At 36.2% G+C, this 24748-nt stretch overlaps 1 protein-coding gene across 1 annotated transcript in view; it reads left to right on the forward strand.

Annotated features, from left to right (window-relative positions):
• Positions 1–20387, forward strand: part of LOC128709554 (pleckstrin homology domain-containing family G member 5) — a 63393-nt gene extending 43006 nt beyond the window's left edge. Inside the window, exons 2-15 of the mRNA XM_053804561.1 lie at positions 6144–6233; positions 8745–9215; positions 10364–10455; positions 11390–11481; positions 11568–11851; positions 11937–12099; positions 12225–12319; positions 14723–14857; positions 15001–15327; positions 15813–16064; positions 17229–17300; positions 18364–18980; positions 19455–19562; positions 20039–20387. Of these exons, the coding sequence (XP_053660536.1) occupies positions 6144–6233; positions 8745–9215; positions 10364–10455; positions 11390–11481; positions 11568–11851; positions 11937–12099; positions 12225–12319; positions 14723–14857; positions 15001–15327; positions 15813–16064; positions 17229–17300; positions 18364–18980; positions 19455–19562; positions 20039–20387 (3147 nt within the window). The remainder of the gene's footprint in view (positions 1–6143; positions 6234–8744; positions 9216–10363; positions 10456–11389; positions 11482–11567; positions 11852–11936; positions 12100–12224; positions 12320–14722; positions 14858–15000; positions 15328–15812; positions 16065–17228; positions 17301–18363; positions 18981–19454; positions 19563–20038) is intronic.
• Positions 20388–24748: the final 4361 nt, after the last annotated feature.

Consider the following 24748-nt stretch of genomic DNA (forward strand, 5'->3'; position numbering starts at 1 on the left):
CTCAAACGATACAGGATGATAATTCGCAGATGACAGTGAAAAATGAAACTGCTCTGGCAAACGTTTCGAATCCGCTCCCTACTAATTCCACCACTGCTTTTAGCTTAATTTTGCCGCAAAATCTAAGCCGAAGCTTCGACCAAACAGCCGCTCAATCACCGCCGAAGTATCAGATTTACCATCAATTTAGTCGTATATCTAACACTACGCAACAGTTCATACAACGTCAGCAACAGCAGCAACTGCAACAAGATCAACAACAACATCCTATGCTGCATACACAGCAACTGCAACGGCAGCAGTCTCCACAAACACAGCCTGCTTCACCAGTTACCAACTATCAGGCACCGTTATTTCGCAAAGCAAGTTACGGTTCATCACACTACGCACACTACTCAAGCGCCGATCCGCCAACAGTAAACGCTGGAACTTTAAGTGCACGACCTACCACTACCTATCATCAGCATCAGTCATGCCTGCAATGTTCTAAACCTGAGGACCAACGAAGCAATAATCCTTTTATACTTAACTTCAACAACATTTCCGGATGTTGCCTAAAAAATTCACCGACGTCCTCCAGCTCTCCATCAGCCACCTCTCCAACCGATCGATCGACAGCTTCCTTATGTAAATGCAGTAATACACAACCAGTGACCGATGGTGGCCCGTCCACGACTATCACATCGTTTGTAACTTCGGGCACAAAACGAACTCGATCATTGATGCTTAAATCAACCTCACCGTTACAACACACAACGCGAGGCTCACCATCACAGGCACTCTCTTCACCACAGGGACCACCAGTGCCACCGCGACTGTCACAGAAACAGTCTGGTGGTTCCGTTACTACATCGAACATTAGCTCTTCAACCTCCAATCATCCGTCCATCGATCCAACATCAATGGCACCACATTGTAACGCTTCATCGTCACCGGCCACAGTAACATCTACTATCGTTACTGGGACATGCTACGTAACGCCGCCAACCCCTGCACCACTAAGCGCGAGTGATAAACATCAAGAACTACCATCTATGACTTTCGGCAACGTAACGCCCGCAGTAATGTCCATTACGGAGCTGAATGCTACCCCATTAGCTCCAACTCCATGTTGCAATAAAACACCTACAGACGGGAACCTGGATGAGCTACGAAACAGCGAACGGAGAGCGGAGATCGTGCCCAGTAGTGTACGCAAAAAGCGGGACGATTTTCTCAAGGCGACCATGAAAATATGTCTGGTTGTATCGCCTCCATCAAAGTTACAGGTAAGAGTTTTGGGTTCGGGTTTATTCTTTTGGAATGCATTATTTCTTTAATTTTTCTTTTAATTTAATTAATTTTTTAATAATTTAAAATTTTAAATTTTAATTTTTTTAATTTTAAATAACATTTGTTATTATTGTTTAAAGTTCTTACTCATTTTGTTGTGAATGGTAAACATTAATTCTAATAATTCTTTAAATCGAGCAAGGAACCAAACTAGCGCTATAATATATATGTCATCATATAGAGAGTTTAACCATGCTATATGGTGCTTAGAAGCCTAAACTTGTACTTAACTGTGTTAGAAAAACCTTAAGAAGTGTCATTTATTTTGGCAACGTGGATTATTTTACAAAATTAAATGTTCCGTTTAGATTTAATAATGCAGTGCTATAAAATGTCATTTTAAAACCATGAAAATGTCTCCTTAATTCAATAGTATGCATTTAACATTTAAGCTGGAATATCCAGCCCACAAGGTTCATCTTTCGATGCGGTCCGGTGGCGTATTGGCAGCGGCGAAGGTCTTCACACGACAGTATAGAACCAAAATCCAATCCGGATTGTTTAGCTTTAGCAAGGACATACGCATCTATCGCAGTTCGTCCATGACATAAAATATTTGTTGTTTTACGAAGGTCGTTTTGCTATATTACAAAAAGAAACTATAAATAGAACCGAAAAGTTCTTAACGTTTCTTAATAAAAAATATCTATTTGCCAATTAGCTGTTTTGCCAGTGTAAGTAGTGCCATTGGTACCAATGGTGGTGCAATTTGCATGTAGCCAATTTGAACTATGTTGGAGATATTTGGAAGGAGTAAATTTCGTTGTTTTAACTAAATATGATGAAAAACAACGATATCCTCCATGAAACTTCACGAATAAATTCATTTTCGAAAATGTTCTATTGCACCTATTATAATGGTATTTTTCCTAAAACCAATACCAGTCCTACCAGTCCAGTACCTAAACTGGTGCTATATTTTGTTCCAACAGACTAACAGATGCACTTATGATCAACATACCTCTTTAATACTACCTCTTTTCCCATAACACTGAGTTAATGATACACATTCATTCTCCATCTTCTTTAAGACCAGTGTACAATTTTTCCGAACTTTGGAGGTCAATTTGTCCCTCCATTGGTTGAAATCTTCTTCCGTCTACTGGTTTGTTTACGTTGAATCCTAGTATTATGCTATTGTCGCTTCATAAGGTTTGACAGGAGTTTTCAATACAAATGCTGTTACGACCACTATTGAACATGTCTGTTATTGGTTCATATAATGACCACTATGGTCAAAAAGAAAGAAAAAAAAATGTAATTACACTCTAAGACCGCGTGTTTGAGAAAATCAATTGTTTATTAACATTTTCGAGAACATTTCGTAAGATTTTAATGATATTTCAATCTTTAAAGCCATAACTTTACCAAAAATATGACTTTTCTTATGAAATCTTTATTACATTATGCTGAATAATGTAATAGTCAATTGGAAAATGTTGGATATTTAAGTCGATATGCCACATAATGAATCCATTTGTGTTTGAAATGATCCTCCTCGTATTACTAGACCGAACTATATCGTGCTTCATTTTTCGTAGGAAAAGATTTTTTTCTACTACCACCACACTTACCCTTTGTACTGAATTAAAATGCCACCCACAAGCAACCATGCGTCTCCATTGTTTACGATTTGCAATACGCAACATTCACTAATTGATGGTTTTCTTCTATTTATGTACACAAACGAAGTGCATATTTTTGGTTAGTTGTCTGTACTTAGGTAAAATAATTTTTAATATATTTATAACATTAAAGGATTGAAAGAAATGGTGTCAACCTGCCTATTTCGTCCTTTTTCTCGTTCTTAATTGCAATACAGACTAAACAAAACCTATTGTTGTTAATTAACTATTATTTATTCTGTTACGTTTATAACACGAATTTTTAATTATGTTTACTTTTTACTTATCTCACGTTTCTAGCGTATCAGTCATGTATCGTAGCGAGAATGGTTAGTTTCGGTAGTGCACGAGACAATGTGTTTCTATTTGATTCAATTTTTTTTTCTGGCCTGATTATTGATTCATTTGTGTTACGATTCCGGAATATATCAACTTCCCTTTGATGTTTTTAAATCTTTGGTATATGTTTGAAGTAACAGTGTTAAAAAGTGTGGGAGTACATCGCCTTGCGGCAGTCCATCGGATACTATTTTTTTTTTATTTTCTCCCTTTCAGCTAAAATCTGGTCCGTCCTGTTGTTCAAATAAGTTTCAAACATATCTGATTATTTCTAAGGGAGTACGGTTTTATTTTAATATTTTTATTAGTTTGTCTGTATGTACGTTATTGTATGCAGTGGCGGATAGCCAGATAGTCAATCCTTGCTATGGGCGACTGTGCGTGCGAACTGGGTTCGGATGCGATTTTTGCCGGTTTTGTCGTGTGAGAACAGCACATAAAAAACACTACCGGGTTGCATTCATAAGCAACTAATATAAATCAATTAAACAATCTAACATTAATGAAACCATAACCACCGTAAATCACATGGAAGCAACACATTACAAATCGTTACATTCGTTCCATAAGCCAAACATTGCCTATCGTCAATTCTTCGATGGCAAAAAAGTCAAATGAAAAACATGCAATTTCTATTACACAGTAACAGTACTTTAAGTTACATTATATATCAAGACTGCGGCACATCTGGCAGCGTGTTGTCAAATCAATTCCTGCAATCGGTGGCTTCGTCCGCTTGATACATCGTTTGTTTACGTCTAACGAGCGATTCACTTTCCCTATTGAACGGTACTGAAAATCGTCCCGGAATTGTATTTACCCATCGCTTGCCACTAGCTTTTCTCCTGGTGGTGTTTCCGTTTCTTGGTTCTCGACAACCCACGGTGCAAGGTTGTCATTTTTCAATTTAAATTTATTTCCGGAAACATTCTACCATACCGAACCGTTCTCCTTTTTTGTGCTTACTGTTTTCCTTCTCTGTTCACTTTATTTTTCTACGCATCGTTTACCTTACGTTTGGCTTGACGCACTGTTCACGACCTCGCATCCTTCCTGTTCTTCTCGCTTTCGAATCTGTTGGCACGCCTACTGTAGGAATCACTCCTGAAGGACGCCTTCGGTATATCCTCGTTTTTATACATTCTTCCCTGTTCCGCTTCCCCCTGCAACATTTTAGTGCACGATTAACAGAATGCGAAGCTTTTTACCGTTGAAAATCACAATGAATTTCATTAATAACACATTTTCGTCGTCAAACGACGCTCGCCTGCCATAAATTGTTACAGCACCCTCCGGGCAGGAAAACGGATCCTTCGTTGCGTTTCTTTGTCTACTCCACATTCCCGGTTTTGCATTCCAGCGGCGATGTTTAGTGTTGACTTCCCACAAAAGAAATACAAATATTTCGTACAAAACTAGGGACGGATACGCTGTTTTGGCATCTGTTTGCACCAATAACCAGCAGACCTTTCCGAGACGAGTCTGTTTTGGTCTTTTATTTTCTACTGGGAACATGCTGCTAATAGCATAAAATGAGAATTACGGAAATCGATTATGTTTGCTTCACCGATTTTTGAACTGAAGATCCAAAACTTCATTAAACTCCAAATCTTGATGAACATGAACATCGCAGACACAGGTGAAACATTTCTAAGTACGAACAGTAGACCTTTCTATATCTTTCAAAAAGTGTCATCAATGTACTAACTGGTTTAATATCTCTATTTATAGCAACTAAAGTCTGTGTTTTTGTTGCATCTATGCTGTATACTGTTCAATGAAGGTGTTCTTTTTTTTGCTGTCTGCAGCATTTGTATATTTCCCATCCTCACCCCCACCAATTCGAGTTCTTCAGGTTTTCGTTTTGTTTTTCTCTTTACGGTCATTATCAAACGCATGGTTGTTACCGAAAAAGCACTTATTTACCTTTTTTTATGGGTAACAATACACGAAATAATTTCTTGCTGCCTGATTTCTTTTTTGCACAGTAAACATTCGAACTGAAGAAGATAAAAAAAAACTTCGCATTTTACATTCCTGACAGATGACTGGGAAAAAGTTGACCGTTGCTTCGTTTTTATTTAATGCGATAAGATTACTCATTTAGCGTTTGTTTTGTAGCCCCAATTAGCATCCGTCTTGGGTAGATTGTAGGATCTGTAACATTTTTTTAAATTTAGTTCAGAGTTTACTCAAATGAACGGTCCTTAGATTAAACGACCGTTCAAAGAAAATGCTAAAACAATAATTTCCGAAACAATTTTTCATTGCAATATCCGTTGTTTGCTCTAAGGCATGCAACAGCATGCTGATAATGTTTTCTCGCGAAATGGAAAGATTTTCTGACAAAATATTGCAAACAGCGAAGCGATTGGATCTGACACTAATGAATATGGCTGTGGGGAAATTTTAATTCAAATCCATTTCTCGTAATTGCGATGCCGTCTCCCTTCTACCAGTTTCTGTTTGTCTGAGCATACCAAAGGTTACTGTTTCTAATTTCTGAATCGGGGATTTTTGGAATGATATGTTTTTCTTTTCAAGCTTATCATGATTCGTATAAACTGGTGCGTAAACCCCAATCCGCACCAAAAACCTCCACTCATTATAGGGGTGCAGGGTGAAGTAAATGTGCCCAACGGCTCATCACGGCAGACGAGCAGTGATTGATGACTTTAGGAAATATTTGTAAAGTGCGTGGAATGATCTACATTATCTCTAATGTTTCTTGTTTGTTTTCTTTTTCATCATCCTTCCATTTATTCTGCCCTCCAATTCACCTGTCATTCGAATGCCCTACTGAATCCATCGTTGCCTATACGTTGGTATGGCCGGTCCTGCTGACAGATGAAATCTTTGAGCCTTACCCACCTGGATGATATCGAGCGTCAGGCCACGACACCGACCATCATAACAAACGATCCACACCTCAGAAAGGTATGTATAACTGGAATTTGCACTTGCTTCGTATTTTGTGTGCAGCTTAAATATTGTATTGTACTAAACAACTTTGCTTCATTTTTATATATTGTATTATAGTACGTTACTTTGATGTTTAGATGATTTAATGTATTTAATATACTACTAATATTTATTTAACATTCCAAATAATTGACTGTTTTTCGGTTAATAAGCGCATGGAATGCAAAGCAGAAAGAAGAATTGGGTGTAGCTATGAAACACATCTCAGGATTCAAACACACTTAAGTGTTCAAATTGCGATATAGGAAGCATTCGAAGTAATTGCATGGTTCCCAAAACATCACGTACTCCTTGTTGTGAAAATACATAAATTTCCTTACATTATGTACCCCTCGTCCAGGTGCTGATATTTTAGCTTTTTAATTGACCCTTTGTTCTGCATCTGAGATATACGAAACCCTTCTCGTGACTTTTCGAAGCTACTACCTCGCTACTACTACCTGCGAAGCTACTGGTCTTTCAACTACCATGTAGACATTCTCAACAGTTTTTACTCGTTTGTTTGGTATCATCCTATTGACGTGACTGTCTACCGCTCATCATCGTAGTCAATGTTGAATTGCCCTTCCTAACTTCGAATTCGTGCGCCACGTTCAACGCCCTGCTTATAAAATGTATCCTTGCGTGACGATGTTATCGAAATTGGGTTGTAATAAATTGGTTGTAAACGGTTTCATGCATCGCATTTCTTGCACATCACACTTAACCTATCTTTTAATACGAAGTTTGTGCTGGAATTAGCTCAAACCATTTTAAGTCATGATTTAATAAAACAGTACCTAAAGTAGCTCCACTGAAATACTTTAAGATATCACAAACAAATTATTCATTTTTTTTTTTTACACTCTGAAGCGTACAAGTCCATACAGAACACATCTTTTCCTATATACAAAGCTCTTACTTAAAAGGCGCTAGCTTATGGCGCATCGCGTTCAAAAATGCTGACAACATTTAAAAACTTAAAAGAATTATTTTTGACTCTTGTCTTACATAATCTCGAACCGCAACAAACCTCGTAAGATGGTTTTCTTTGTTTCTTTTCACCACCTCTGCTTTATGCTCACACTGAGAGGTTCTTTCATTGAATAGTGATGAGTTATTTTTGAACACCCTTCAACCTTGATGAAATCGGCCTTCATCGATACACGTCACAACGCAACTACACACAGCATACGATGGTTGGCATTGAACCGGGGTTGTAGTATTTTCCAAGCATCCTGGTGAAAAGGACCCCATTCTTCGCTCAACATTCTACGGAAATTCATTGCGCTGGGTCCGGAAGCACAGGCATCGTGTAATCAGACATTAATCAGTAATGATATTCAAGGACCTTTTTAGTTGGAAGGCACCCACAGCTGACCGGATTGAGGGACGTTAAATCTCATCCAAAGAAAATCTAAACCAAAAACTCAACGTATAGCGTGATTGAATATCATATGAATTTTTAAAGGCAAGAAACGCATAGTATCCCATAAGAGATTTATACTACAAAAAAGTCCGCGAGAACGAATGAGTGAACTGGGAACTGTTAAAAACTGATATCAAGTGCCAAGATATGTTAAACATTTAGCTTATGTATGTTGTATGATATCATCATATCACAACGTGGCACAGGAGAGACATTCTTCATTTTATTAATTCGTTTTAAAATTATTTTGTGTATTGCAAAAAATTAAGCTATGTAAAGATGGCTCATGTAAACTATGAAATGATGTTAAAAATTGCACTGTTAGCGTTGTTTAAATGTTTAAAACAATTTGATAACTGCACAATTTTAGGTGTCTTGGAAGGTGGAAGGTGGAAACTATTTGACCAATTTCATAAAATGTCCAGTACATTAAATCATCGATTGTAGCGTTATGAAACCCATCATACATAAACATTTGTCTAATTCAATAATTTGTTTTCACTTAAAACATGTCATTGTTATGTTTTATATTGAGTGATATTTTACAAGAGAATACCATTTTATTTGAATGAAACCATAGTAGTGTCGTACATTTTACATAGTAGTGTAGTAGTGAAGGTAGTACTGTGTACATTTTATGTTTCGTAATTGGAAAAGAATGAGATTAACGAAAATAATGTAACGTTTTGATAACATATGTAGATCGATTTGATAGTTTATGGTTAGTTTATTAAACAAATACATCATGAACTTTCTTGTTCTTTCTCTATTTCTCTCTATTTCTTCTATTCCTCGTATACTATGGTACGCTTCTTTTTGGTTGGATTTTTTGGTTTACACATGGATTAAAAATAATTGCATTCCCTTTTGTTTAATACCACGTACAAAAATTTATAAAAAAATAACAATTTTGCTATCTCTACATTTTTTAAACATTTAATCACTTTTCACTGGTTTATCGCTCAATTTCAAACAAACCATTGATTGCTTCTTGTTCGAAACTTGCTTCACTGTTTGACTTGCGTTTGCGAACCAAAATAACACTTTATGAGACACAGAGTGATAATTCCGACACATCCAACACATCGATCGCATCCGCAAGTGGATCATTCGGTTATGGCGGCAACACCGTGTCTGGTGGATCGTCCGTTCACGCCGTTTCGCCTAAGGACGTCTGCGTGACAGTTACCTCGGGCAGTGCGCTGATCGACATCAGCAACAGTGATGGCGGATGCATCAATCCAGCCTACGACAACGGGGACGGGGGCCCTCGTCACGAGACGAATGACGACATCTCAATAAGTGATATGGAAGCAAGAATCTGTCCGAAACAGGAGAGCATGGATAAGGGCCACGAATGTCAGGGTTCCGGGACGTGCTGTATGCTCACGTCGCCGTCTTGTGTAAAGACTACCCTGAGCTATTCCAGTAAACTAAGCGGCACCGGTTCATCGTCTTCTTCTCTTAAAAAGAAATCCTCCTCTTTCCTACATCGTGAGCGCAAAAAGCCAGTTCTCACACGCAGCCAAGTGAGTACGATTGTGTTTCAATGCAGAGGATGCCAGGATTGCAAGGATATTATTTTTAAAAGTTCACATGATTTCTACATTTTATTTTACTTGAGTTCTTAAAATATAAATGAAATTTTTTGATTTCCGGTTATGTCACTTACTTTTTGACAGTATTAGAACAGTTAATGCGAACTTCAGATATATGAGATTAATGTGAATCATTATGTCGCTGCTTGCACAGGTGTGTGATGCGGACATTAAATCAATTATAGCATTTGAAGTTTGTAACAAATTGCCATTGTTTTCTGTGTGGATTTGAACTTAGATTAAGATAAACTATCTTTGTGATAAGCAAAATATCTATAGCACACTATCTTTCCGCATTTCTACTTTTGCATGTTAATTTTCTATTTTTTAATCCTTTCGATTGCAAGACCAGTAGTGCTTTGTATTATTAGGAGTGAAAATGCTTTAAGCATCGTCCAGTTTTGTGGCATAAAGATTAATTTTATTGTCAAACAAATTAACAAAAACATGTCATTCTATTTGGGTTCAAAATTACAATCATTTTTTTATTAATGTTGAAGATACACCCTTTTCTACTTACCTCATATTAATCAACTGTTTTAACTACTTTAAACTTTAAATCAAACTCAAACAAACAAACAAACTCAATCAAACAAACTTTAAAAAACATAAAACAAATCAATGCAAAGAAAACAAACCCAACTACTAAACAACACAATTTTGAAATATTTTTTAAATAATTCATTCGATTCATAGTTTACATATTTGGTTGATCATAAAGAACACCAATAACGAATTTATAAAATAATGATATAAAACATTAACATTAAACATTATTATTAAACATTAAAAATGATTAATCTAATGAATTTCATTGTGTTTTTTACCTTTTTTTTCTCACATGGTTCCAACAATACACGTTATAATGAAATTGTTACTTGAATAAAAATAAAAACAATCTACATCTTTGCCAAAAATATTGCAAAAATGTCGCCGGGAATGCACGTAAATGCATAATGAACATTGCAACCCCTAAACTGGCGGCACTAAAACAAACATTGCCCTAAAAACATCCTTCGACATATGGCAATGTATGCTATGCATTCGTGAACCGTTGCATCACACAATCACTGAGCTAGGTTTCCAGCTCCGAATACTTCTCTGTTTGCTTCGAGAGCGATCATAACGATCCAGGCGTCTTGATCCCGGCCACCAAAGGAGTACGACTTGCGTAAGTATATAATATCCAGTGGTACGTTGTACAAGGACTATGCAGTCGATGGTTTTGATTCAAATATGAAATGAATAGTTGTACTGTATGACAATAAGGACGACACATGACCTAACCGAAAACACAAATCAGTTCTACAACTTAATAGTTTTAATATAGTGACAATTTTAAGATATAACAATATTTATTTTTAAATCTAACACAGTAGCAAAGTACAGTAGCATAGAGTTAGTATATAATTGGTGTAATCACAACAAAGCGTTGCATAAATTTGGTTAACATTTCGTATGTGTTGCACTTAATCACTCTACCTTTACCTACCATTAAAAAAAATCGCAATATATAATAAAATAAGCAACAAAAAGCGGTACGTAAGCTTACCAACACAGTATGGCGCAAATTAAATGAGAACATCGAGTACCGCATAAAACACAAATGGTGCCCACCCAACCCGACTAACGTACTGGTACGGAAAGCAAATATCCCACCGTCGCAGAGGGCGACATTCTTGAAGAAAAAAAAGAAGGAATGTACCTTGCGAATAAGTTGACAGGAATGTCTGGAACAGATTAAAAGTCAAGCGTGCGCTCGGCTGTTTTTTATTTCGTTTTTACTGTGATTTTCTGTAACGAGATTTGATAATCATGAACTATAATTTAAAAAATGTCGTGATCTGTTGGCCGGTAGCAGAAAGCGCCAGACATAAGGTCCATTTGATTAAAATATCGATTCTTGCTGTTAGGAAGATTGCTTGTTGGGTGCAGTTTTATATGTAATGAAACAAGAATTGTAGCCATTTTAAGAGAAGTTCTTAATTTAAGAATTAAATTTTAATCCATGACAATGCGTCAAATTCAACATCAGACCGGTAACAATTGTACATTTTTTTCTTTAAATACAAACATATTTGCATATTCATTATTATGATTTCCAGTGAATGTTTACGTGCCTCACTCTCACGAAGAAGTTTGAGTTTCTCTCAAATTTATGTTACCGATAATGGCTTCAACAATCCGAACGAGACGGGTAAGTGTACATTCCATCACACGACAAGCGAAAAGTTTGTAGTAGATAGTAAGATATAAATGTGTTCATACTTATGATTACTTAAGGTGTCCGGTACACGGAACCGTTGGACGCCAACATGGACATATCTGCTTTGGCGGGTCGAACGCTAATTGTATCCGAGCGTGATGTAACGTCGAATCGGCGCACGGGCGGTCACCTTACGCTACAGAAAGCAGCCTCCGTAGGAAACCAGCCCTCGATTATGTCGTCAACTAACAAACTGTTTACCTCCACCTCCACGGACGACAACTATGACCAAAGCCCCAAAGCATCGTCAGCTTCTGGCAAGCAATCGAAACAAAAATGGACAATACCATTTGGATCGAAGGTATGCTATAAATTCATGGCATTGAGGATTAAAGTAAACCAGAGATTTTTTTTTAATCTTTACATCATTTCCTTTGCTTTTTCAGGGACCACAAAAGTCAAAGCTTTGCGAATTACTGGACAGCTACAACAAAGAAATTCCCAAATCGACGTCTTCCTCCAGTAATTTCAATAACCCCGAGTATGTAGACGCTTTAGTAGGCCTTAGGAACTTACCTCAATGTTGGACGGAGATTGTTAATTGCTCTGGTAAGTGGAAAAAAATATTATCTCGATCCTAGTCAGTCACCGAAATGTGATATCATCCTTTTCTGATCTACCAATGCTTGCCCAATATTTCCCTTTCAAATCTCTCCGCTGGCCGATGTGCGAAGGGGTGAGCGAAGCGGAAACGAAAATCCAATCCGCCATCTGGGAGCTAGTGACGACCGAAGTATACTACATTCTCGCTCTACAAACGGTAACAGATGTAAGTACACTGGACCTTTTCAGCAGCGCTGTGAGATTCGGAGTTAAGTGTGTTGGGTGCATCCACCAAATTTATTTCCACGGTCCTGCACATCACGACGAAATTTTGGGTACATTCGAATGAGATAAGATTCTTTATGCCGTCCAATAACGAACGCTGACAAGGATCAAGGCTCGCGCTGTAGCTTTCACCTTCCAAAATGAATCGCTCGGCAAACTTTTAGTCACCGCCTGCATTTACCGGTGCGCGTAGATTGTGAGCAAATGAATTGATTTAACTTTTATTGCCCCCCATATTTCTGCTGGTAGCAGGTGCTGCGGTTGAATTTGTTTTTCTCAAGCCAACGGGGCTTACAGCCACGGGTACCAGTATGTATGATATACATTAAATATGAGATTATGGAATGCAATAAGCGGAGCAACTATTTATCTTTGTCTTTTACTAAAACGGCTGAACACGAACCACTCCTATATAGTTTGCTCGAACGAATTTGGTAATACTGAACCCAATTCTGTGTGTCATTTACTTTTGTATTTGAAAATGACCCGTTCGTTTATTAAGTATATAGCCAACACCAAGTCGTAAGTTGAACCGTATTCTTAGCTTAAATTATTTTAATGAATATTTTGTTATAAATAGGTTCATAATTGTTTTATATAGCTTCTTTTAAATAAAAGCTTTTGTATCATTTCTTACGTCTTTTACAGCTCTTCGGTTAATAGCTTTTTTAAAGGACAGCAATTTCTATACTGCATTAACATTAACATATGTGTAACACATTAGTGTTGGAAAAGTATTTTCTTTTCACTGCTTCTTCCCACTTTTTTGCAAACCTTTCTATTGAAAGTTTAAAAATTTTCGTTAATCCTCATGTTTTGTAAACTTGGTTATTTGGCTCTTTATGATAATCAAAGTTTTGCAAATTACCTATTGGCATGAAGAACTCTTCAACTTAAAAAAATCCATCAACCCTGTTCACAATTATTGATCTTATGCAAATTCTGCATTGCAATGTACGCTATTTTTAGCCTTAGCCGTTATTTTTCTTCTTTCCATTCCATTTGAAATTGGGTCACATTTCATGGTCAAGTATGCTGCTATTAAGTGTAAACTTTATGTAGTTTCGAACAAAAAGCATTTTATTTTTGTCCTACTCTTGACGGCAATTAACTTGAACGCTTGAGTGAATTTTGCGTGTTGTAGTTTGCCTTTCAATATTAACGTGTCAAATGTCAATACGTAAAGTGGTAAAAGTCGAAAAACTGTGTAATGATATATATTTGACACATTCCCTTTGCGGACAAGCATGGAAACCCTCGTTAGCTGTGAAAAGGCTTCAAGTATGAACAACCGGCTAACAAGCCGGCAATGTATCTCAATTTTCGAAAATAAAAAAAAAATCTTTGCCTGTAACTCGCTGCAGGTTGAATTGTTTTTATTTGGTTAGAGGGTTTAGGCTTTAGGGATATAAAAAAAAAGAAATCGAGAGTCAATCTCGATACCACCTTTAATCTTTCAGTAGACCAAAAAGGCACGGTAGGATACGGTTGGACAGCGTTGAGGGAAATGATTTGACTTTTTTCGTTACATAGATTCCAGCAAAACCACGCTTTGTTTGAGAGCACTTCTCCTATCGAACCTTTATTGATTCTAATCGATACGTTTAGCACATGCTTGCAGGCATTGATTTATTGCCTCATTAAAGGGTAGTTCTGTATAGGGATTTCCCCACAGACAGGGAAAAGAGAGCAAAATTGAGAAACGAAACAGGGGCATGGAAAAACAGAAGCCATACAAAGAATCGCGGATAGGGAAAAAAAACCTTTCCCATCATTCATCAGCTGTATTCTGGTTGAACAACACAGTGTTGCTATTGATTGCTTCGCTCCGGTTGAATGTGTGGTTCAAACACAAGCTACATGTTGCACGTTAGAATGTGTGAATAATTTATAGACAAGGATCTTCCAATGTTTCAAACTACAGCAGGCAATGCGTTAATCCTGTCGGTATAATTTTCGATCAATAAAATGAAATGTGAATGCCTTCTAAAGCTACGGTAGCTATCCTAACCATGTTAATGATTTATTTTATTTTTCTACGTCAAATCAACAGCCCGTAAACCGTGTACGTGAAATATGTGCGATTCTGGGCATCTAATTGGCCAAATATTACAAGCACCACAAAGCAAAAGTTTCATTGTGTGGAACATAAAATCGATATAAACATCTTGAGGTGCGATGCAGTATTCACTTTTATGATTCAGCGCATAGTTGCCGTTGTCTGGGATATAAAAAATATATTTAAACAAAGCGTGTTAGGGTTCATTCTTCTGGATAGCATTATAATTATTCTGCCAAATGAAAACAAGTTGGAAAAGAACTAAATCTTTTATTACATTTGCAGCTTTTTCTCGCCTGTTTAGAAGACATTCAATCACAAAACATTCTCGCGGATGTTGATCAGAACAAATTATTTTCCAACATACGTGACATCTGGGAGGCAAACTTACGCTTTTGGACGATGTACCTTCACCCAATGGTATGTAGTTAACTCTAAAACGCAACACCAAAATATTAGTTGTAGATCGATCAAAAGCTTTTCTGTATTCAACCTTAAAAAGTGATGTCAGAGCTGAACAAGATTCAAGATTCAATCTAACTTTGCATTATACCATCTACTAGGTAAAACATAGCCTACGGACGAAAGAACCAATGAGCATCTACTACTTCCAAAGAGGCTTTGTTGATTTCGCTACCATCTTTACGCCGTACACTAAGTATTGCGCCGAGCAAAGCACCTGTCAATACTATTGCAAAGAGATGTACCACAATAATCCGCTATTCATGACCTACTGTGCCTGGTGCGAATCGCAGAAGATGTGCAATCGGTTACGACTAGCCGACATTCTGGTGCGTCCAATGCAACGATTAACCAAGTATGGGCTACTGCTGGCGGCTATCAAGAAACATATCAACGATGAGGCAGAAGGCGAAGCAATCGATGCCATGGTGAGTTTAATGAAAGTTTTGTTTTGTAGATATGTCTGTTATTTCCTGAGAATGTTGTTTTACATTAATTCTGCTCACTACATAGATTTGCCACGTGGTATATACATGGTTACGGAATTAAAACATGGTACATTTCGATTGAGTTTGTTGTTGGGTTCATTTTTAACATTGAATTTTCCTATTATTTTCTTAAGAGTATTACAGTAAAAATGTTAAAACTAAGAATGAAAATAAGGCAACATTGAAATAACTAAATCTGTCCCAGAAAAACCAAGTAATAATCCCACATCTCTCTACCAAGTAACCGTGTTAACTGAACTTTTACTCTTTGCATTTGTATCTTTACCCCTAACATACATCAAACGAGATAAAGATAAATGATCGGTAATAGTGCATATAACCTCAAATATTACTTTGTACTTATTATTTTCAACCATTTGCTGATTGTTTTTAGTCATATGCTGTCCTTTGTTTTTAATCTTCAGATACATTCGGTAGAGGAGTTTGTCGCCGGTGTGAATTCTCATCTAACAACACGACAGGAAAGCGAGCGTCTAAAAGGAATAAATGCTAGAATCGACTGTTACGAGGTAGTGGATGCAAACAATGAGACTTTAGAACGTATGGTCAAGCAACACAGCACCATGTTTGATCTTTGCCAGCCGATGCGCGGTATCGACCACGGACGAAAAGTATTTCTAGAGGGTGACCTGAAATACAAGGATAACACCGGAAAGGTGAGAACGATGGCAAAAATGTTATCATCTATACTAAAACTTTGTGATTTGTTCGGATTTTCTTTGGGGATTTTGAGGCACAAATACAATCGAAAAATAGTTTCATTTTAATTTTTTACCATCATTTTTATTAGGATGTGTTTTACCTACCATCCCTATCATGTGTTCAGCGAATGTATACGATAGTTCCAAACAAATATATCATCATATATACCTCATCAGACAACCTCGTGTTTGCAACTTAATTATATACAACAATCATAATTTTATTCGCCAATCATTTATCTTCTCGCACAATACGTTCATCTCTGTTGGTAATAAATCGTTCCACCTCCTTCACCATCACTCGCTACGTGCCATGACAAGTTGTATATTTCACGTCCACCGGATATTGCAAGCATGTGCACATATTACACTGTGGCACTTTATTAATTGCTGTTTGGTCCGCGTTTCGATAGGCCAGTTCCAACCCGTTTGTATTATTCATTTTGCATCAATGCTCTACAGATTGTTTGGCAGTGTCGTGTCGCTGCACATGTGGTTTAATTGACCGTAGTCAATAATGGATGGAAAACATGACTTAATTTTAATCCCAATTATTTATATAGCTGCCTTTTATTTGCTATTTGAATGAAATGAGATGATTTTGCAACCATAGCAATTTTAATAGCATAAATATTTGTAAAACAAACTCCTCTTTCCTTAAGTATAAGGGTGATCTGCTACATCTTTTTTTTATCATTAATTTTGTGAAACGTAAAGAATATCCAACAACATTATAACTTTGAAATTCTGTTGGATACTGCATAGCATAGACCAATGAACAAAAGGAGCAACTTCAATATTTCAGGCAACCTATTTTGTATTTAAGATATTAATTTGTTCACTTCTGTTTAGTTATCAAGTAGTATTGGTGTGAAATATAAATCTTTTCATAACAATACGGTCTGGCCCTTTTTCTTTAATAAAAAATTTATTATATGGCTTTTATTCACTGGTAATCGTATGATATAGCCAGAAACGTATTCATATATTTGTTACAAAAACAACGAATTCATACATCAATGCAAACAAGCAAAAGCAATATTTTTTTTTTTTTCAGTGCCAATGAATCGTTTATAAATGAAGCAGCAAACTTTACAACTAAAAAATTTATCGTTTCAGATGGATGTGCATTGTTTCCTTTTTACGGACTTTTTACTAGTTTGTAAAAAGAATAAGAACGATAAATTAAAGGTAAGCACTAAGGTATGTGTTTGTTGCATAAAAAATAGTATTCCGTACACAGTTGCACAAGATGGCTTGTCTTACGTTATTGTGAACATACCTTTTTCTTAGGACAGTAATTTATTTACGGCTATCAGCATGAAGCAGTTAAGTAAGGTGTGAATGGTACAGTTACTAGAAAACGTGTTATACATTCATTTGTGGAATCCGTCCTCCATTAATTACAACCGGTAGTGCATTTTCCACTTCTTGTAGTCATCTGTATTACGGTTACACAAAGCAATTAGATTCTGCTATGGGGCTTGTTTGACCTATGCTTTCAACAAATGAATATACAGTTAGTAAATATTTGTTTATTACTTAAATTTGTGAATACATGTTACAAATTTCATTGGTACTGGTTTCTTAGTTTAACCTTAACGCAATATCAATAAACTCTTTAATCTTTACTTCTACAACTTTACTTATCAGGGATGTTATTCGATTTCGTTCTATAGCGAATTAATAATGCATACCGTACGGAAAAAATTACAAAAAAACAGGAAACAAAAGAATATACAAATACTAGCCACTTTCCCTATAATTTAGCTCTTTTACGCAAAGCTTAGTCGTAAAAACTGAATCGTGAACAATCGTACAGGATAAATGAAACTAAAAAGTTTGTCAAATTATGGTAGTAGATTTTGATTGGAACTCAGAAAGCTACAATCCAAGTGTAGTATGCAGAATTAACTTGAAAATCGCTATATGCATATGCATTTATGAGTATCTTTAAATTATTTCTTTAAATTTATTATTTTTTTTTTTGTTCGAACGGCCTGGCCGTACCGACATATTTTACCACGTAGCCGGATAGTCAGTCCTTGCTACGGGGGATTGGCCCGGATGAGATTTTGGTCCGGTCCGTTCGTGTGAAGACCGGCGCCGCTACCATCATGCCACCGGGCTGCCCCTTCTTTAAATTTATTGAAATTTGAAAAAAATATTATTATTTATTCTAGAGTAAGTTAAAATTTTTTAAATTAAATTGTGTGTTTTTTTGTATACAAAAACCAATCTCTATTTTTTGCAGATTGTCCGACAACCATATATGACTGACCGGTTGATGGTACAGCTCAAAGATCAAGCCATTTATTGCTGCTATCTGAATGAACTGAACATGGTGGTAACAGCATTCACACTGCAAAGTCCTAAAGCGCAACATTGGTATGATTCGATAACAAAAGTAAAACATATTTACAATCGCATGAAACAAGGAACATTTGGAGATGTGAGACAGTACGGTAATATTATTAACATCAGCAACAGTTGCAACAACTCCACCAGTAATAGCAATATGAACATTAACAACGATAATCTAAGCATCAAAAAGTCGCCTCTGAACAGCTCCATCGGCAGTCGCGTAAGCAGTCTGAATAATAGCCACAGCGGATCAGTCGATCTAAACGAATCGAAGCAAGTGTCCATTGATTTTGAGAAAACCAACTCCTTGTCGAGCGATGAAGGTGCCGGCGTTGGTAGCACGATGGCTGTCATGATGCATTCAAAATATGGTCCGGGTAGCAGTCGGAAGCCAAAGAATACCGTCTGCACAATGCAAACCAAATCCTCCAACTCATTGACTGTTCAACCGTATAGTGGATTAGGTCAAAGTATGCCTAACTTAAACTTGAATTCGATCCAAAACAGGTGAGTGTATACTTTAAAAATACAATAAATATTGTAGCATTCGTGCATTGTTATAGCACATCGTTATTGCCATCCCACTACCGAAAGCATGTACAGTATTTTAGCATGTATAACGACCCCCCTTGTCGTTATACTATTGTCAACTAGTATTTTCAAATATTATTATGGATAATGCATGATTCAGCAACGCGTTAGGTTCTTATGTATCAGAGATTCACTCCTTTTACTATATATAGCTATATGCTAGCCTTATTAGTCGGCTAATTATAGATAGCTAGTTGCATAAACCAATCCCGATAACGGTTGTTAGTGCCTAACGAGACCAAACAATAAGTACTTATTTAGACACGAAACTATAAACGATACGATAGCAACGATAGAAAACATTACTTAACATTAAAAAAAAAATGAGCAACAAAACGAAAATTTAGTAACTAATTGGCCTTCACTATGCAAATTTTAAATCATTTGCAGCAATACTCTTTCGGTGCCAGGTACATCTAACAGTCAATCCCATTCCGGCATGGTATTACTTTCTCCAAGCCAACGAGGCATTTCATATCCTCCTCCGTCACCTACCAGGTTCGTACATAAGCTGCACTCTTCATAATGCAAGCACTTACAGTATATTTTAGTATTTAGTATTTTTTACTTCAAATGATACTCTAATTTAAACTAAAACTTTACTTCCAGATCCGTTAGCCACTGTTGATGAATTTTGGTTTGTTTATTACTGTTCGTTAGACTAAAACCCTTGGTTAGTATTTGTATTGTTATTATTTTATTTTTTCATAGTTTTCAATAATCGTTGTTGTCCTTAATGTCATGTTTTATTATGCAGGATAGTAGATGTCTTCCGATATGTTAATCTTATAATATTTGAGCTAATTAATTTTTTTGTTCGATCTCCATTTGTTTTCCTTAAGTTCATTAACAATTGTCCAAATACCATTATTGAACAGACGCGCAGATTGAACAGACCCGAAGTGTTTTAACGGTTTCATGTTTTCCTATTTCGTTTCATGTTCCTTCACTATTTTTAACTACGGCTCGTATAGGGCAACGTTGCGCCGCGGATTCGCATTCTCTACGTCAATCAAAAACCCACCTTTAATCAAGACACGCAACGTGTCCTCACAGCAAAGTTTCACGCTTTCGCAGCAGCAAAGCTTAAACACGGCATCACTCGGCCAACATCAACAGTGCCTACCCCCGTCGGCTAACACCTCGAACAGCACTACAAATAATACTGGCACGAATGCATCAAATGAAGGATGCAGTGGAACAAGCGGTATTTCGTTGTCTTCGGCGAACGTATCGTTTTTCAAGCGTAAAAACAGCTTTCAAAGCGTACCAAACAACAGCGCAACCACCAGCATGGACCAAACTTTGCCCAACGAAACCTAAGCAATAATCCGTAGAGCTCAATGCGAAGCTAACAAAGGCATTTATGGCACAGTAGACAAACGCATCAGTCAAACGCCATTATCAACTATTCCATTCCATTCTCACGGTTCTGCATGGAAAAGATTGCTACTCGAAAGGAAGTTCATAAAGCCAACCTTTATTCTGAACCGATGCATTCCAACGGAATCAACGGCAATCAAAAAATGTTTGCTACCAGTTAACACGACAAGTTCATACCCATGTTGACGCTAATCGCGATCTATAACCTGTTCTGTTGCCCAGCTACATTTGGCAATTACGCATAGAAACCTTTCCGTAATGTACATTACGCCAATCGTCCGCACCTACGGAGGCTGCAAATTTGTATAATCTTTGTTGTGAAAAGCAGCGGCACACACATCAACAAAAAATCCAGAACAAAACGAAGCTGTGAATTTTAATGGAAAGGTATAGATGCAAGTATCATCTGCAACTCATGCGAGTATGATATGTTGCACCTGGAGGCAAAGAATTTAAAGTATTTTTTTTTCTCTTGCAACCAGGTGCTCGTTTTATAACGATTAAACATTCAACGATTTAAAGTCGTAGACCGTCTCGTTCAACGAGCAATATTAGTTGAATGTTAATGAAATTTTTGAACATTGCGTTTGGGCAACGAACCTTTTATTGCCATTTAATCGCATCTAGCAACAGTAAACAAGTGGATCTTGTTATTGAAATCCCTCTAGTCAGCAAAAAAGCTATATATGTATATACAATTTAAACGAATGACACGCATATAGGAAGCATGTTGAGCTTGACGTTGACAATTTTTGTTATATGCGTTTATGCATAAGCCCAAAAAATATTAACCACAGGCATTATTGTAGTGCTTTCCCAAAATCTATCGTAATCCTTTTGTAATTGATTTTATTTATGTTACTTCTCCGGTAACTAAGATGTTATTTACTTAAAAGTGTTTCAACTTATTGCTCCTCGACGTGGATTATTCTGTACAACGTGCAATTTACAGGTTCTGTACAACTTGCAGATAGATAAAAGACCGTGGAGGGATAGTGGTATGAGGACGTGTTGAACAAAATATCAAACGTATAACTTTGCAAGGTTTGTAGCTTTATCAACATCATACACTATCCGCAGTATAAGCATACACAATCGTAGTTTTGCCATTTTAACTCGAACTCATAGCAAATTTTTTTAAACAAAAAGAGTATGCTGCGAATGTTTACCAAAACGATAGCATATAACTTTGTGTATCATTAAAGAGCAAGCAATAGCGATTTGGCCCTCAATATAGTTGGCTGAATGGTATAGTTAATATAGCTTTTTTTAATAAAACTAATGATTGATTATAGAGAAAGTATTTGCTGATTCAACGGTATAGATATGGGAAAACGATTACTTTTTAGAACAGCTAATTGCCAATACAAGTTATTGTGTATCTACGATCTACGCGTATCGTTATTGTGTACGATCTACGATCTACGCGTATCGGAAAAGCTAATGATTATCAACATTTCGACCAGGATGTGTTGTTAAAGAAACGAAAGACAAAAGCGTACAATGATTATTTTTAATATTTTACAACGTAACTATCCTCTAGCATTAAAATGCTACTTTTTCCAGTATGATAATATTGTAGGGTAAACAACCGAAATCATCATACTAAAATTTCATATGCCCCTACGTTGGGGTTTTGTGTGAAAAAAATAAAACGGCTCTAATTAGGAAGTACAGTGTAATGTTGTTTGTACAGTTTACAAAAGGTTTAAGGTTTTGTGCTTGTTTGAATAGCAGCAAATAATGTGAGACGAAATGTTTTATAACCTATGCTCAGAAAATTCCTAATCAAAACCTTGGTTTAACAAATGTTTAAAACAATAAAATAGATTCTAATACAAACAACTGTAGATGTAGACACAAGAAAGTCAGAACATTTCACAAGAAAGCAAGACCATTTCACAAATTATAAGATCTATCCTTTATATGGTTAGAAAAACTGCTATGCAAACTGTGAAATACTATAATTTTCAAATTAAAACACAGTCAGAAACTAGGGCGATATAAATCTAGATTTGTATAGCTGTGAAATCAGTCGAAACTGAATTAGAAGAATATAAAGTATAAATTTGATGATATTGTCATAATACTATAAATCATGTTGAGGTCGCTACAGCAAAAATAGTTTTAAATGCATTGTACCATCTTTAAAGCCTGCGTTAAAGCCCACGTAAACCATATCTTAACTTCTAAGCTTACATCGTTACTGACGACTAATCGATTGTACATGACAACACATATAAATGTTTTCAATTATGTAATAACAGTTGCTTCAGATCACATTAAGGGATTAATGTATGCAACTTGAAAAACTTTTGTGTAAAATTGGTTCGTATACTCTTTATTTTAAAACTTTATCAATTCAAATTACATGTACGAATGGTTATATTTGTTTTAAAATGGGTCCAAGTTTAATCGATTTATTATGTTTTCAGAGGCAAAACGATGCTATGCTGCGATCTTCATTGTACTTAATTATTCTTCCCCCCCCCCCCCTGGTTTAGACTAACAAATTGTTACAATTTGACAATTCAATTAATTTTAAGACCAATTTTCTTTAATTGAACTAATTTATTCTGCAATGCACTAATTCGAGCAGTGTGAAATATTTTACACCGGCTGGACACACCACCATGTAAATTATAATTATATATGTTATTATATTATTACCTATAATAATATATATGTTTGCATGGCTCCCATTAACTATAGCAATACGCTTTATAATAGTACCATTGCAGAAATATAAAAAGTGCTTTAAAAATGAAACATTTGCAACGTTATAAAAACCGCCAATCTGAACAACGCTTAAGGATGGTTTGGAATAGCAGTAAACAAGAAGAAGTACAAGGTGTGGAAAATATAAACCAAAGAATTGTTCGAGAATCATAACATAACCGTTGGGAAAACTCAACCTTGCGATAATATTAGTACTGTAGTGTTTGGTTTTTGGACGATTAATACAAATATCCTTCATCCTGGTTCGTTCTACGAGCACAAGGTGGGTAAGCGTTTCTTTCTAAATCTGTTAAATACATGCCATGCCAATGGAACATTGTTAGCATTTTAATATGCGTGTCCCCACACGGTACACGAAACTAGACCGGTCTATTCTATGACACCGCGTTGCGAGTTTTTTGTGAAGCTATCGCGCCAAACGGATAAATGTACAGTTTTATAATGATACTCAACTAAAGCATTGGGGTAGGACTGGTTTTAAAATAGCCTATAAAAAAAACGAAAGAAGCATTGAAAATATTATATACAAATACACGAATATACATACAACATATAAATATATAAATATCTTAAAAATATAATATATACATAATATATACATACATACGAATAGAGTACTGGTATTATTTAAGCACATTTAAGCTATATTTACAAACAAAGTGAAACACTAAATCAAACTATTTGAATGTTGGATAACGATTGGAAACTGAATAAACGAAGCACATGGTTTAAATTTTGCGACCATTTAAAATTAACAAACTTCCTGCGAATAGCACTTTCGCAAAAGTAAGAAGGAAGAGAGTTTCTGAATTGGCTTCAGCTTGGTTGAAAAAACCATACCAATACAGCAGCTTATGCTGTATAGCATGTGTTTCGAAGCATTGTTCTGTTAGGAAGCAACATGGAATGTTTTAGAAGATAAATAATCCATAAAAAATGAACGAACGATTTCTTCGCGGTTCAAATCAAATGGTGAAACAAATTTCCATGTCATTGAATTCAAATTGATACCTAGCTCAATTTTCTCATTTGTGAATTTTGTCGATCGAACGGATACCGTCTTGATAAAAGTTGACGTCAAAAGAAGAAATCAAGACATATGGTTATGTTAACTAAGGCTTGCAATACAGAGATTAAAATGATTATGAGCGGAATTTTACAAAACGACGAACGACAAACTTAACAAATGAATCCAAATGGACCTAAAAAATGAAATACAAAGCAAGGCAACATAGAGACGACCATTGTTCAATCAAAATGCAAATAAATAAAATCAAAACTGCAAATTAAATATATGCTTGAACTATTTTTTTAGTGGCTTTCTTCATATTCATATAATGCATTAACAGAAGCAATTTAATGCTTTCACTTTCACTGCACTGTCAAGCGTGGAACCGTCACCTCATCAGGCAGTACAACTATCAAAATTCAATGAAGATTTTGGTAATATCTTCAGCAACTTTCCAGATTTGCTTATAGGTCGACCAGCGAAACTCCATTTAAAACTAGGTGCAACTCCAGTTTTCGCTAGGGCGCGAGAAGTATTACTTGCACTATGCGAC

Source organism: Anopheles marshallii, chromosome 2 (assembly GCF_943734725.1).
Source record: "Anopheles marshallii chromosome 2, idAnoMarsDA_429_01, whole genome shotgun sequence".
NCBI lineage: Eukaryota > Metazoa > Arthropoda > Insecta > Diptera > Culicidae > Anopheles > Anopheles marshallii.